This window comes from Pantherophis guttatus, chromosome 2 (assembly GCF_059756535.1).
Source record: "Pantherophis guttatus breed Tessera chromosome 2, ASM5975653v1, whole genome shotgun sequence".
NCBI lineage: Eukaryota > Metazoa > Chordata > Lepidosauria > Squamata > Colubridae > Pantherophis > Pantherophis guttatus.
Window position 1 is genome coordinate 273,327,043 of NC_142064.1, and position 16,003 is coordinate 273,343,045.

General features: G+C 39.9%; 1 protein-coding gene across 1 annotated transcript; it reads left to right on the forward strand.

Moving 5' to 3' along the window:
* Positions 1-4,548: 4,548 nt before the first annotated feature.
* Positions 4,549-5,421, forward strand: LOC148115913 (vomeronasal type-2 receptor 26-like). Its single transcript, XM_087885286.1, has one exon. The coding sequence runs from the start codon at positions 4,597-4,599 to the stop codon at positions 5,419-5,421; it is 825 nt and encodes a 274-aa protein (XP_087741412.1). The 5' UTR covers positions 4,549-4,596.
* The last annotated feature ends 10,582 nt before the right edge of the window (positions 5,422-16,003 follow it).

The following is a 16,003-nucleotide window of genomic DNA, read 5'->3' on the forward strand; positions in this document are numbered from 1 at the left end:
CCATGTGCTGTGATGTTCCAGCTGTTCCTTGAAGTTTGTTATAGTGTCCTTTATTAATTCCAACTTTCCACTGCTCTCCTTTTTGCATTCTTTTTGCATTCATTTCTTTTTCAATGTCTTTTTAAAAATGTATCAGTAAATAGTTTTTTCTCCACCTCTTTCTTCTTGGACTCAGTCTAAAAAAGTGTGTCTGGGGTCTCTTCTTCCTGCCAAGTGGTCCATTAATCATCTCAATGCGAGTTTCATAAGCACAACCTGTTTGTAGAGCAAAGGCCCCATAGTCATCTTCAAAGTGAGCAAAGATTTTTCTCTTTCTAGCTGTCCATTGACCTGAGCACCAGCTGTTTAAAGTATTATTGCTGTGCAGGGCATCTGATTTCATTTTGACTTCATTGTCAGAATTTCTTCAGTGTGCTTGTGTACAACATCTACTTCCTTTCAGGTTTTAACTTTGGACCTCATTGGATTACCCTGGATGTATCCTTTGCTATACTTTCCATTGGTTTTCCAAAGTCTGCAGTGATAATTATGAATGGAAGAGATAAAGGACATCCTTGAGCATCCTTATTTTCCAAGTCATTTTTGGTTCTTCTAAGAAGATTTTTATTCTAGATTTCTCAGTATATTCTAGATCCATGATGGTGAACATATGGCATGCATGCCAGAGGTGGCGCACAGAGCCCTCTCTGTGGGCATGCACGCCATCACCAGCTGCTCTTGTGGTTTCCTGGGTGCACATGCACACCTGCCAGCTGGTCTTTGTGGGCGCCATAGCACCAGAAAACGGCCTGAAAACAGCCCAAAGAATGGCCTGAAAACAGCCAAAAAAACAGCCAAAAAACATGTGTGCACCAGCCAGCTGGTCTTCAGGTTTCCGGCACTCCAGCACACGCAGATGCATGTGTGTTCCGGTTTGGGCACTCAGTGCCGAAAAGGTTCACCATCACTGTTCTAGATTTTAATTTATTCTATATTCCTTCATTCCAGCTCAAATGGAGGAGTCTTTCCAGAGAGTTTTCTGAGTCTGTGTAACATTACATATTTTCTCTTCCATTCCAGCTTCATCCTTTCCTTCAAACCTCTCAGTTTTATAATAATTCCATTGATGGGGTATATTTGGATAGGAATGGAGATCTGATAGCAGACCTGGACATTGTAAACACAGTGATTTTCTCCAATTTCTCTGTTAGCAAACTGACAGTTGGGAGTCTAGAAAGAGTGGGATCCTCGGATTTCAAGTTGATCATGAACCAGAATGCTATTGTAAAGATGGAAATGCTGAACAAGGTGGGGAAAATACTTTATTCTCTTTTTTTAAAAAAAGATCGTACCAATAGAATTGCACAGTTGGGGCAGGGATGAACTTGGAATATTATCTCAGTTCTCCCAGACTGGGAAGATAGATCGATAGATTGATAGATCGATAGATCGATAGATCGATAGATATGGATAGATAGATAGATAGATAGATAGATAGATAGATAGATAGATGATAGATAGATAGATAGATAGATAGATAGATAGATAGATAGATAGATAGATAGATAGATACATAGATATTGGTTTAGATGTTCAGGTGTCTGTGACAAAAATATTCTTAACTATTCCAGTTAGCTTTTATCAGTTTTCCACAAGGGAGTTATATTTAAATCAAGGGATAAAATGACTGATTTTGCCAAAGCAGAAATCCATTTAACTTTCTCTTGAGTAGGTACATTGAGAATTTAACCTAAAATTTTTACTGTGGCAAACATTAGAAGAGAAGAGAAGCAGGCAAACACCAAGAAGCCAAATAGGTTTGATGAGCTCAAAGTTTCTTGTAAGCTTCAAATTTAGCAAACGTAAGTCTTGAATTGGACATCCTTTAGCATACTGTATACAATAATTCATGTTATGGATACTATTTCTTTCCCTCTCTCTGCCCAGCCCCTGTCCCTTTCCAGGTGTGTGGAAAACTGTCCTCCTGGATTCATGAAGGTGGCTCAGGAAGGGAAGCCCATCTGCTGCTACAATTGTCATCCTTGTGCAGAAGGATCCATCTCCACCATAGAAGGTGGGTGACAGCAGGAGAAAGGGGCAGACTTTGGGGAGGACGATAAATCCTGAGATTTTACATGAATATGCATTTTGAAAGGCTTGGCCATTATGGGTCCCACCTCTTTGAATCTTGATCAAGATATACATTTATGTCATAGTGAATTATAAGAAATGATCTTGGAGGTTTATCTGGTATATAAGTCACGCAAACAGGGATACAGATCATGGATAAAGATACAGGATAAGTCTGGGTTTGAGAATTTTGAGAGACATGACATCTCTTGCTCATTATCCTTTACAGCACATCTTCCATTAGTGCTCTGATTAGTGAGAGTTCCCAGATTCCAGAATATAATGATCAAACTTTGATTGGACCTTTGTAGGAGGATTGATCAGATTCTTGCAAGTGTCCATGTCTGATGGGTATTGTCAACCCTGAAGCTGGCCTCACCAAGGCCAGTTTTTAGGCTTCAGTGTTGCCACACTGGAGCTGAGGGATAGGGAGGGTGGGAATAGAGATAACTGGTCTTTTGTAGCCAAAATAAAATAGTTTCTCTTGGGAACCAAGGACATTACAACAGCTGGCTGGAGAGAGGAGTGGGGGGAGAAGTTACCAGGCAACTGGCTAGCACCTAGATTGGACAATGTGACTTATTGTTTGGGGGAAAGGGAAACTTTCACTTTTTAATTAGGTGAAAACCCTGGGAACTTTCAGAGTTGGTTTTCACCAGTCTTTGCCAATGTGATATCTCCAAATAAAACTGTTCTTTGAGGAATCTACCTGCCTCAGAGTTCCATTTGCTATGGGTGTATTACTTGGAAGGCTGACAAGTACTTTGGGCAGTTTCAGGTTGCCACCACATGCCTTTAATCAAAGCATATATTTCTTTGCTCAAGGAGTCTCATTGACTCTCTTTGCTATGTTCTTCATTCTGTCAGAATATTCATGAACTGGAATAGAGACATGGTAACAAGGTCAGCCAATGAATAGGCATAGCAACTGGGTCAGCCAGTGAGGGCTGTTTTGGAAACAGAAACTTAAGCAAGAAGATTGGGCATGGCTTAGCAAACAAGTCTGGTCTAGTCTGTCTGCAACTCTGAACTGAAAACTGTTCTCTCCTCTGCTGTTGGTATTGTATATTTATTTCATGTGTTATTATGGATATAAAGAGAAGTTAATGAATCCTGCTGAATCAGTTACCTGTGTGTGCTTTCTGGATTTGATTGCTGTTGCAAACTCTGACACATTCTAATTGATGTGGTGGGGGGACTGAGAAGCCTTATGTAATAATCCTTTGACTGCTCCATCACTTCAGGTAGTGTCTTTTTTGGTCAACCTCAGGTAGCTCCTGGGTTTGTGTCTCCTGTGACTGACATTCCACAGGTTCTGCTGGAGGCTCTTCTTTAAAGTCATTGATGAGTCTTTGCCCATGATGAGGAGAGGAGAGGAGAGGAGAGGAGAGGAGAGGAGAGGAGAGGAGAGGAGAGGAGAGGAGAGGAGAGGAGAGGAGAGGAGAGGAATCAGGAATTGGGACTGAGGCAAACTTCCTGTCAGGCTTCAAATGGTGTTTTTGCTGTTACAACTATTATCGCTTCTCAGCTTGCCAACAGACTATGGGGGGAAGGAAGGGAGGATAGAACGAAGCTCCAGACATCAACATGACAGCTATGGGTACCAAGGACATTTTGGCAGGTGTTTACCAGGACCGAAAAAGACTTTCTCACAACAATACTAGAAGTCTCCATTGGACAATATGACCTGGCCTAATAGCAGGGAGGGAGAACCTGAACTTTAACTATATGGGATTGTGCAGGAAATAGTTAGATCTGGTTTTGCCCTCATCTTTGCTGAGGGCAAAGATGTACTCATTAAAGTTTAGCATTAAGAGATTGGATCATCTCAGCCATGCTTGCTTTTGGTTGGCTTTGTCAGTCAGAACGTTGACACATCCTTCTTCACCGCATGGGAAGATGTCTCTCTTTTCTGTTCATTCAAAAGGGTCAAATGTATTTTGATGTCCTCACTCCATATCCAATTCACCTTCAAGGGTCACTCCACCTAATATTTCTTTCTCCATGGCATAAATAGTGTTTTTCTACTTCAGCTGCATAAGATACACTGAGTGAACATTCACGTGAACTTCACTCCATTGTAGACTGGTTCTCTTTGGTGCCTTTAAGTGCTGACAAAAGGCTGGGCTCCAATTTTCAATAGGTTCATCAGCGGAAGGATAAAATAGTGGAACTGCCTTCCTTCCTTCCTTCCTTGAATCCTTTCTTCCTCCATCCTTCTCTCACAACAAGTTCATTGATAAAATGGTGTCATTAAAAAAGAAAAATAATATTAAGCTGTTCTAGCTGGAAGGAAATGAAGAAAAATATTGAATTAATCTACACACAGTCATTCACACCAAAAACAAGTGTACCAAAACAATGAATTTTATGAAAGGACATGTTAAAGGGGGATCCTATTCTTGCTCTTTTTCAGATGCAGACAAATGTATCCAATGTCCAGAAGATCAACATCCAAACACCAATCGAGTTCACTGTATTCCCAAAATGAAAAGCTATCTTTCTTATAAGGAAAATCTGGGGATCATCCTGACTGCCATTGCTTTGTTCCTCTCTTTAACCACAGGCTTTGGTTTGGGGATCTTCATTAAATTCATGGAAACTCCCATTGTCAAAGCCAACAACCGGGACCTCTCCTACATTTTCCTGGCCTCCATGCTGCTTTCCATCTTGACTTCCTTCCTGTTCATTGGTCAGCCAAGGAGAATAACCTGCCTCCTCCGACAAACAGCCTTCAGCATTATATTCTCAATTGCCATTTCTTCAATCTTGGCCAAAACCATCACAGTGGTGTTAGCCTTCTTGGCCACAAAACCAGGAAATAAAGTGCAGAGATGGTTGGGGAAGAGCTTGGCCAACTCCATTGTCCTTTCTTGTTCCGGCCTCCAAGTTGTCATCTGCAGCATCTGGTTGGGAACTTTTCCTCCATTCCCTGACTCTGACATGCACTCACAACCTAGAGAGATCATCCTACAATGCAATGAAAGCTCTGTCACTATGTTTTATGTTGCCCTTGGATACATGGGCTTCCTGTCTGCTGTCTGCTTCACTGTGGCTTTTCTGGCCAGGAATCTCCCTGGTGCCTTTAATGAAGCCAAGCTGATCACCTTCAGCATGCTGGTCTTCTGCAGTGTCTGGATGTCCTTTCTGCCTGCCTATTTGAGCACCAAAGGGAAATACATGGTGGCTGTTCAAGTCTTCTCCATCTTGGCCTCCAGCAGTGGTTTGCTGGGCTGCATGTTCATCCCCAAATGCTACATTATTATTTTTAGGCCAGATCTGAATACCAAAGAACATTTGATGTCAAAATAAAATTGAAAAAAAAAAGATTTTTATAAATCTATTATTTTTCAAAGGGGTCAATTATTAGCTTTGAGTAACAGGTTTTGATAATTTAATATTCATTCATTATTTATTTATTAAACCCGAATGCTGTCCGTCTTAGCTAGAGCTACTCTAGGTAGTTTACAATCAAGAAAAAAGAAGAAGAAAGATTAAAACAATAAATAGTAACACTAACATTGGTTTAAAATGGACAAAGATGGGATGGAAGGGAGCAAGATGCACATGGGGAGGATATATTCCTCTTATTCCTAAAACTACTCCTATTTATTTTCCTCTACATTCCTAAAGAAACTAATAACAATAGCAGTAGTACTTAGACTTATATATCGCTTCACAGTGCTTTTACAGCCCTCTCTAAGCAGTATACCGAGTCAGCATATGGCCCCCAACAATCTGGGTCCTCACAATATACCAAGTCTCATTTTTAATCACAATAATGTGGGTTAAATCAGTTTCCAGATGAATAGAACTTTTTAGTAGGCTAGTGGAGACATAAGGAATGTGGCCTTGAAGCTCATAGTGACCTATAGTAAATTATTCTGTGTTGGGTGCTCAAACATTGGAGGTTTTAAGACAGACAGTTGCATGAAATGGTATAGGGTTTCCTGCCTCAACAGGGGGTTGGAATGCTAGTTAGAATGCCAGCATCTAGCTAATTTGTGATAAATTTAGGTAAATTCACACAACACCCTTAATCCAGTAAAGTTAACTTTTACATTGCCTCATGTGCCATGCCAAAATATGTAAACAAGATGGCTTATTGTGTGTCATCTTTCAAAACTATATTAACACCGGAAGCTTCCACGCTGCCACCTTCTTGCGCTTGGGAAAGTAGAAGGGGGGATTTAGTAGAGAGATTGTAGTTAGACATAATAGCATTCTTCTTTTCGGTCAAGGTCAGGGTGTTCCTGCATCTGGAGGAGGAATGGTTACAGTGGTGGCTCAAGTTGGGACGGATGGTGATTGGGCCATGTGATGGACTGATGGGTGCAGGGGCTGGATTTGGGGTTTTGATTTATTGAGGGAAAACCTGGAACTCTCAGATTCAGGTTTTCCCAGATGTGCCAGTTTACCTATTCCAATAAATGAAAGATTTTGAGATGAAGCTTGTCTCGGAGTCTTTAATTGGAGTTGGGTTGTTCGGGAACGCTGATATTAACCCGAATCTCAACACTGTGATGATCTACTTCCCACACTACACAGGAAAGGGATAGATCACCACCTACCAGAACATATGAAATGGGGTAAACATGTTTTAAATTCACAGTTAACATATACAGAGGCTCTATGGCCAACCAAGAATGAGACCCCTGTTCCTTAAAGGTTCCTTTTTGGTATAGAAGGGAGAAAGAAGCTGCTTTTACATTGATTCCCTCTAAGCCCAATTCCTTTGCACCACCTGAAAATATTTAGGACCATCTGTGGACAGTGCCAGGTTGATATGTGTCCAGCTTGCTAAGACCACTACGGAAATGCCTGGAAAAAACCTGGATGTCATTAAAATGAACTTGACCCATTAGTCAGTTTATGGCTCTACCAGAGTTTATTGCAGAAAATCAAATCCAGAAAGCACACACAGATAACTCAGCAGGATTCATTAACTTCTGTATATGAAGATAAATGTACAATACCAATATAGATTCTTCTTCAACGTAGTAGCAGTTACAAGCAAAACATATAGGCATCAGTACAGCAGAGATGCAAGTCCATACTTGTTTCATTTCAGAGCTGAGCTTCATAAATATAAAAAGAGCCTCATTGACTTCCGGTTTGGCATTGCGGCAAGACAGTCGGGGAAATAGCGGGCTCTGATGAGCGCCACGAAAACCCCGGCTGCCAAACTGCTGCCGATGGGTCTTTGGACCGGAACCGGCCTGCAGGGATGGGGAAGAAAGAGATGCACCTCAGGCAACCAAGAGGAACAGGCAAGTTCCTCGGAGGTCAGAGGGAACTCTCCGTGAGTCAGCGGTGGGGGGAGGCAGCCATGGCGGCTGCCACGAAGCTGGGACAACTGGACTAAGTGTAGAGCTGGAGGAAGAGAGAAACAGAACGGAGGTTTTTTTGAAGCCGGGTGAGTGACAACCAACTCAGGCTTGAATAACAACAAGAGAAACATCTTACAACTATAAGACCCCTAATTTCAAAATCTTCTTTGCTCCCATGCTCCTTAGCTGCTATTACACTTTGTTTTGGAAATTGATGGTTATAATAACTTGGATATTGTTTGAATACCTATAACAATTGTTATAATTTGAATATTTGTAATAATATATCTATGAAAGTAAAAGATGATTATGCTAGGATTACAGTGAGAAAAATAAATATAATTATACTGGGATTAACAGTAAGTAAAATGATTACACTGGGATTAACAGTGAGAAAAATATAGATGATTACACTGGGATTAACAGTGGAATAAAGATGATTACAGTAAGAAATTAACAGTATTAACAGTAAGAAAAATAAAGAGGATTACACTGGGATTAACAGTGAATAAAGATGATTACACTGATATTATCAGTGAGAAAAATAAAGATGATTATGCTGGGATTAACAGTGGAATAAAGATGTATTTCGTACACTGGGATTAACAGTGGAAGGATAAAAGAAAAGGTTAAAATAGAAAATTGATAGCTATAATAATTGGGATATTGTTTAAATATTTATAACAATTGTGATAACTTGAACATTTATTACCTAAGTGAAAAAGAAAAGAAAACTGAAACAATATATGATTTCCAAGCTGTAAGAATCAGTAAAAAGAGGTGCAACAATTGAACATTCATTTTTCAAATATGTAAGTGTGGAATTTCAGACCTCAGGAAAGCTAAGAGCAAAAAACAGAAATGCTAATTCAACTGCTCCAAAGAGCTCAGTGACCATCTTGCAATTCTACTGGACAAGGATGGGGCACACTATCTTCCATCAGCCCTTTATTTCAAGCAAAATTATTAGCCCAGTTCACATACAGAGAACAGTTTGGATCATTTTTCAGAGATTATCCTGTCAGAGGATGTTGAGAGTTAAAATTCCTCTTTCTCATATTTCTATATTTCTTCTGACAGTAAGATTCTCCTTTGTATTCAGATCTGGTCTGATAACAATAATGTAGCATTTAGAGATGAAGATGCAACCCAATAGACCAGCAGTAGAAGACAGGATGGAGAAGACCTGCACAGCCACCATGTATTTCCCTTTGGTGCTCAGGTAGGTGGGCACAAAAGTCACCCAGACACTGCAGAAGACCAGCATGCTGAAGGTGATCAGCTTGGCTTCGTTGAAAGCCCCAGGCAGATTCCTGGCCAAGAAAGCCACTGTGAAACAGATGGCAGCTAGGAAGCCCATGAAACTGAGGGTGATATAGAACATGACAACAGAGCCTTCATTGCATTGCAGAATGATCACTCCAGGCTGGGAGTGGAGGTCAAAATCAGGGAATGGGGGAGAAACTCCAAGCCAGATGGAGCAGATGATAATTTGGACAGCAGAACAAGACAGGATGATGGAACTGACCAAGCTCTTCCCCAACCATCTCTTCACTCGGTTTCCTGGTTTTGTGGCCAAGAAAGCTAGCACCACCACAATCGTTTTGGCCAACATAGAAGACACAGCTACTGAGAAGACAATGCTAAACACAGTTTGTCGTAGAAGACACGTGGCTTTCCTTGGTTGACCAATGAAGAGAAAAGGAGACAAGAAGCAAAAGAGGAGAGACACCAGGAGGATGTAAGAGAGGTCCCGGTTGTTGGCTTTGACAATAGGAGTTTCTCGGTACTGAAGGAATATGGTTAAAACAACTCCAGTGGTTAGGAACAAGAAAAGGGAAAGAGAGATCAGAATGATAACCAGATGATCTTCATAAGAAAGGAAGGAAATAACTTTGGGGATACATTGGAGTCTATCCTCATTTGAATATTTATCACCTGGACACTTGGTGCATTTTTCTGTATCTGAAAAACCCCAAAAGCAATTTTACTTTAATGCTCTGTATTTTCACCTTCCAATAAATGCCTTCTTGGGACAACAATTGATATTACATTATTTTCCAAGATGCATTTCATATCTCCAGAGAAGGGAGATATGATGGGAGGCTATATAGATTTCATTGCAACAATCATTTTAGGAAATCAACCAAAGATAATTTATTAACTTTCAAAGAATTCAGAAGTTCCTAGAAAGATAAACATGGAGGAACAGATTCAAACTATAAAGCAGAAGAGAGATTTTTCCAAAGCTTGCCCAATCCACCACAATTTCTTCTCTTTTATAAGCCTTTCCTTAGGTATTTTTGCTATTCTTCCCTTTATATAAGAACTGTGCATTTGGAAAATAGAAAACAGTTAAGATTCAATAGGGCTTTCAACATGTAATTACATCAAAATGTTCTGGATGGATCCACTTACACAAGGCTTCACTTACATATTTCTTCAGTGTGACCTACCTTCCTGAGTGGAAATAGTACCCTCTGGACAAGGAACACAGTCATAGCAACAAACTGGTTCTCCTTCCCGAGCCCGCTTGACAAATCCAGGACGACATTTTTCCACACATTTGGACTGAGGCAAAGGCTAAGAAGCAAAAGAAGGAATGCCAAAAAAAATGTCTCAGGACTAAGCATCCACAGAAAATTATAACATGAGATAATAAGATAAAGTAACCTTTATTGTCATTTTTTTAGCTGTGAATACACTGGCCCACATTAAAAATGAAATTCTGTTGACTTCTCTCAAAAGAAAGGAATGAAAGAAGGAAAATAATTATTTATGAAAGAAAGTTCACAAAGAATTATGATTCCTTGTGAAGAGAAAGCCTTGGGAATTCTTCATAGGAGCAGAAGGCTTATTTCCCTATCCAAGTGGGGTGATTTTGAGGCATGGATAACTCTGACTAGGTCTGTGTTGCTTATCTTCTCCTGCTCTTTCATGGGACAATGGGCCCACCAGGACAAGGTAATCCTAATTGTGAAGAGCTGAAGAAACTTCTTGAATGAGAAGCAAAATGTCTTCTAAGAAAAACAAGAAAGTCCAGTTGCTTCTTGAAAAAGTATCTTTGGGACAACCATGACTCAGATGACTGAGAATCTCAATAGACACCTAATTCGGAAGCTTAATTTCCACTGGAACCAAATACACTTCCATTCAGTCAACCTAAAGCTATGACTACTATAGTCCCATGAGAGCATGTGAGAGCCTCTCTTAGCATTTTCATGCAGCTTCTCCATTTCAGCATTAAGCAAAGGTGCATAAGCTTAACCCAATGAAAATAGGGAAAACAGAGAAAAGACCTCAATATTTCTCCCACCCTGTTGAGCAATTTTAGTAATAATAGATGATTTGGGTTGACAATAAGTTTCTGTCTTTCAAAACTTGCGAGTTTCTCTTTGATGAGATCCCCCTTGGAGAGAAACACCCAGCTCATGATCTTCAAATCAGCTGCTAAATCTCCTTTTTGGTCCAAGTACAGTTTGTAGGTGGAAAGATTGAGAAACTCATTCTTCTCCAGAAAGGGATGGAACTAGAATGGGAACATCCAGAATTTTAAAAGCAGTAAATGTGATAACTTACCTCTTTTTATCTGTTCTCATTCGAACGTTTCTTCTACAGTGGTCTAACTTGGAAATATTCTTATTTGGGAGAACAGGTTTTACAACTATCTTCAAACATGAAAAAGAAAGGTTCGCCAAAATTTGTCAATCATATATTGAAAATAGTTGCATTTAAAAAATATAACTTACGAAATTTGTCAATTACAGGAAACATTCTAAAGCAGGCCATGAATAAATTACATAAAGAGAATATTCATAAACCCCTTGAAAAAAACCAGAAAACATGGATTTGTCAAGAAGAAAATTGCCAGGTTCATCAGGAACTCACACTGCATAGCGGACATTAATGTAATCGAATGAGTCCAGAGATATTTCACAAGAAGAGTCCTCCAGTCCTCTGCTCACAACAAAATACCTTATGCCACCAGACTTGAAATTTTGGGCTTAGACAATTTAGAACTTCGCCGTCTTTGGTCTGACCTAAGCATAGTACATAAAATCATCTGTTACCAGCCAATGAATACTTCAACTTCAACCAAAACAATACAAGAACACACAATAGATACAAACTCATGGTAAACTGATCCAAACTAGACTGCAGAAAATACAACTTCAGTAACAGAGTTGTCAACACCTGGAATGCTCTACCTGACTCTGTGGTTTCTTCCACAAACCCCTAAAACTTTAACCTTAAACTGTCTACTGTTGACCTCACCCCATTCCCAAGAGGTCTGTAAGGGACATGCATAAGCGCACTAATGTGCCTACCATCCCTGTCCTAATGTTTCCTTTTATTCATATCCATTTCATGTATTCATAATCATGTTTACACTTGTATCTGTCATAAAATACAAGCTTAATGAAAAATACAAATAAAATAAATAAATAAATCTTCTCCAATTGGGAATACATCCAAACAAGCTAATTCTACTTTATTGTAAGGGAACTATCAGATTACTTTTTTTTATTTTTATATATTTTTTGTACATCAACTCATTAAAAAAGCCTCCTTTATCATTAAAACCTGACCTGTCCAAGGAAGCAATGTTGCAAAAACTAGGCCAGACTAACCTAACGGCAACGCTAGAGGCAATTCATTCAAATGAGAGACAGATTGACAAAAGAAATCCCAAAGGATTCAAATCCATAAGTATACAGAACTTAATACTCAACATTCTGCACCCAGAAATGTAAAGGAAAAGAATCTAAAGAATGTACATACTCAAATAGATGTTAAACTGGACTGCCTCTGAAACTACACTACCACTAGGTTAATAGGGACACACACACTCTTTTTCACAACTCTCCCCTGCACACTTACACACAAAGAGACACACACACATACATACCCTTCCTTATAAAATTTTAGACCTCTGTAGCTACCCCCAGAAGGGAACCTCTTTGTTTTTGGAAATAAATAAATCACTTTTTTTCTACATAGCATGTCTGGATTTTATTCTGATTTGTTCTTGCTCAATCTGCTCAAATTGGGAACCCAAATTATTCTTCTGACACTATATTACACTACATTAAGAGAATATTGCTGGAATGGTTGCAGGAACTGGGTATGTCTAGTTTAATGAAAAGAAGGACTAGGGGAGACATGATAGCAGTGTTCCAATATCTCAGGGGATGCCACAAAGAAGAGGGAGTCAAGCTATTCTCCAAAGCACCTGAGGGGAGAACAAGAAGCAATGGGTGGAAACTAATCAAGGAGAGAAGCAACCTAGAACTAAGGAGAAATTTCCTGACAGTTAGAACAATTAATCAGTGGAACCACTTGCCTCCAGATGTTGTAAATGCTCCAACAATGGAAGTTTTTAAGAAGATGTTGGACAACCACTTGTCTGAAGTGGTGTAGGGTTTCCTGCCTAAGCAGGGGGTTGGACTAGAAGACCTCCAAAGTCCCTTCCAACTCTGCTATTCTATTCTAATATCTATCTATCTATCTATCTATCTATCTATCTATCTATCTATCTATCTATCTATCTCTATCATCTATCTGTAACTATCTAGCTAGCAGATATCAGATTGGGTGTCTGTATGTATGTATAAGTGTATAAATGTATAAATTAGAACCAGATATAATATAAAACTACATCTTGGTAGTTTAGCAAAATGGGCTGAAAAAAAAAAACTGAGTAGAATTTAAGAGAAGGAGAAGTACAAAGTTTTCCATGTTGAAGAAAAAAAATCAAACATATAGCAAAAAGACGAGGAATATCAAACATGATAACAATATTTATGAAAATGATCTCAAACGACTAGTTGATTTAAAAGTGAATGTGAATCTGAGGTTGTTATGATCATGGGAAGAAAGCAAATGCATCCATAAATGCACCATCCAGAAAGTGAATGTTGTTTTTTTGGTGAGACCCCAGCTGCTTCTATTTCGCAGAAAAACAGAATCTGTTTTAGGGAATAGTAATGAATTCAAGAAAGAGATCAAAGGAGCTGCTCTTAGCCTTGAGGAAAGACAAGGAGAAGAGCCATGTTGGTCTACTGGAGCAAAAAATCAGAAGGAATCTTGGAGCGTCTTTTCCAATTAATACAATGTCTTAGATGATAGACGGATCTCGACAGACTTGAAAACTGGGCCCTATCTAAGAAAATGAAATTCAATATGGATAAAAGTAAGATTTTATATTTAGGCAAGAAAAAAAACCCAACTCTACAGTTACAGACTAGGTGAAACGTGGCCCAATAGCAGTAACTGTGAGAGGGATCTCAGAGTCCTAGTAGAAAATCACTTAAATATGAGGCAACAGTCTGTGGCAGCAGACAAAAAAAGCCAATGCAATCCTAGGCTGCATTAATAGAGGGACAGAATCAAGATCACGTAAAGTATTAGTACCACTATGTAAAGCCTTAGTAAGACTTAGAATATTGTATCTGGTTTTAGTCACCATATTGCATAGGACCTAGTTATCTTCGAGACCGCCTGCTGCTACCGACAACCTCCCATCGACCCGTGCGCTCCCACAGAGAGGGCCTCCTCGGGGTGCCATCAGCCAAACAATGTAGGCTGGTGACCCCCAGGGGGAGGGCCTTCTCTGTGGGGGCACCTACCCTATGGAACCAGCTGCCCCCAGAGATAAGGAGAATCCAAGACCTCGGTGCCTTCTGCCATGCCCTTAAAACTTTCTTTTTTCAGCAAGCTGGGCTGTCTTAACATATTTTTAAATATTTTAATTAGTTTGTCATTTTAAACTGGGGCCAAATTAATATATATTCTTTTAATTGTTTTTAATGTTTGTATTGTATGTTTTTATCTGGCTGTACACCGCCCTGAGTTCCTCGGGAGAAAGTGCGGTGTATAAATTCGAAATAAAATAAAATAATTAAAAAAAAATATTATAAAAATGTTATTGAGACTCTGGAAAAAGTGCAGAGAAGAGCAATAAGAGATTAGGGGACTGGAGTCTTATGAAGAATGGTTGCAGGAATTGGGTATGTCTAGTCTAGGGAAAAGAAGGACTAAGGCAGACATAATAAAAATCTTCCAATATTTGAGGGGCTTCCACAGGAAGAGCGGGGTCAATCCCACCATCCCCAGTGGTGGGATTCAGCTGGTTCTCTCCAGATCACGCGAACCAGTAGTGGCGACTGCAGGAGGCTCTGCCCACCTGCCTGGATGTAAAGCTTCGAGACCAACTTCTGTCACCAATAGCCTCCCACCGGCCAGTTCGCTCCCACAGAGAGGGTCTCCTCAGGGTGCCATCGGCCAAGTTATGTCGGCTGGCGACACCCAGGGGGAGGGCCTTCTCTGTGGGAGCCCCAGCCCTGTGGAATGAACTGCCCCCGGAAATACGTAAGATCTCCAACCTCCGGGTGTTTCGTTGCGCATTGAAGACCCTGTTGTTCCTCCAGGCCGGGCTATCAACATAATGATTTTAAATTGGATTTTAAATTCCTGGGGTTTTAAATTGAGCCGAATTCATTTAATAATTTTAAACTATTTTAACTGATGTTGTCTTGTGTTTTTAATAGGCTGTACACCGCCCTGAGTCCTTCAGGAGAAGGGCGGTATAGAAATAAAATTATTCTATTCTATTCTATTCTAAAGCGCCACCATTGTGCATGTGCAGAAGGCTGAGTGCATGCCCAGAGGTGGAACGCGAGCAAAGTGAGCGTGCACACGTGCTCGTTTTTAGCGAACCGGTAGGGAAGGTAAGTGCATCCCACCTCTGGGTCACCCTATCTCCCAAAGCACCAAAAGGCAAGACAAGAAACAATGGATGGAAACTGATCAAGGAGAGAAACAACCTAGGACTAAGGAAAAAAATTTCCTAACAACGAATTCTTTATTGGCCAAGTGTGATTGGACACACAAGGAATTTGTCTTGATGCATATGCTCTCAGTGTACATAAAAGAAAATTTTAGAAAAAGAACAATTAACCAATGGAATGGCTTGCCTTCAGAAGCTGTCATTGTCCTATCGCTGGAGGTTTTTAGGAAGAGATTGGACAGCCGCTTGCCTGAAATCATATAGGGTTTCCTGCTTGAGCAGGGGGTTGGACTAGAAGACCTCCCAGGACCCTTCCAGCTGTCTTATTCTATGTTAACCTGAAAAGGGAGGATACAGCAACCATCCAATAACTGAACGATGTTAAACAGAAGCTGCAGATCTGTTAACTGTTATTCCAGATGGTAGGACATGGAAAAATGAATTCACTTACAGTAGAGAAGATTTTGACTGAATGAGAGAGAGAGAGAGAGAGAGAGAGAGAGAGAGAGAGAGAGAGAGAAACATTCTGAAAGAGGAAGATTTTTATTGCTGCGCCAGACGATGCTAATCATAAACCCATAAAATTTGTTTTAAAATGCATGCATCTTTTAAAAATTAGCAGTGTTTAATATCAAACTGTTTCTGTCATAGTTCCTGCTCTTGTGAACATAATGGCCTGAGTCGTTACAGTGGCTAAAACTGTTGGTTTCCCCTAGCACAAGGATGTTTATATACTTCCCCTCCCTCTTCTCTGGACTTTTTCTCAAAAGAAACT

What these genes read in the sequence shown, in the direction of transcription:
- LOC148115913 (XM_087885286.1), top strand. Translation starts at nt 4,597, where the DNA reads ATGAAAAGCTATCTTTCTTATAAGGAAAATCTGGGGATCATCCTGACT.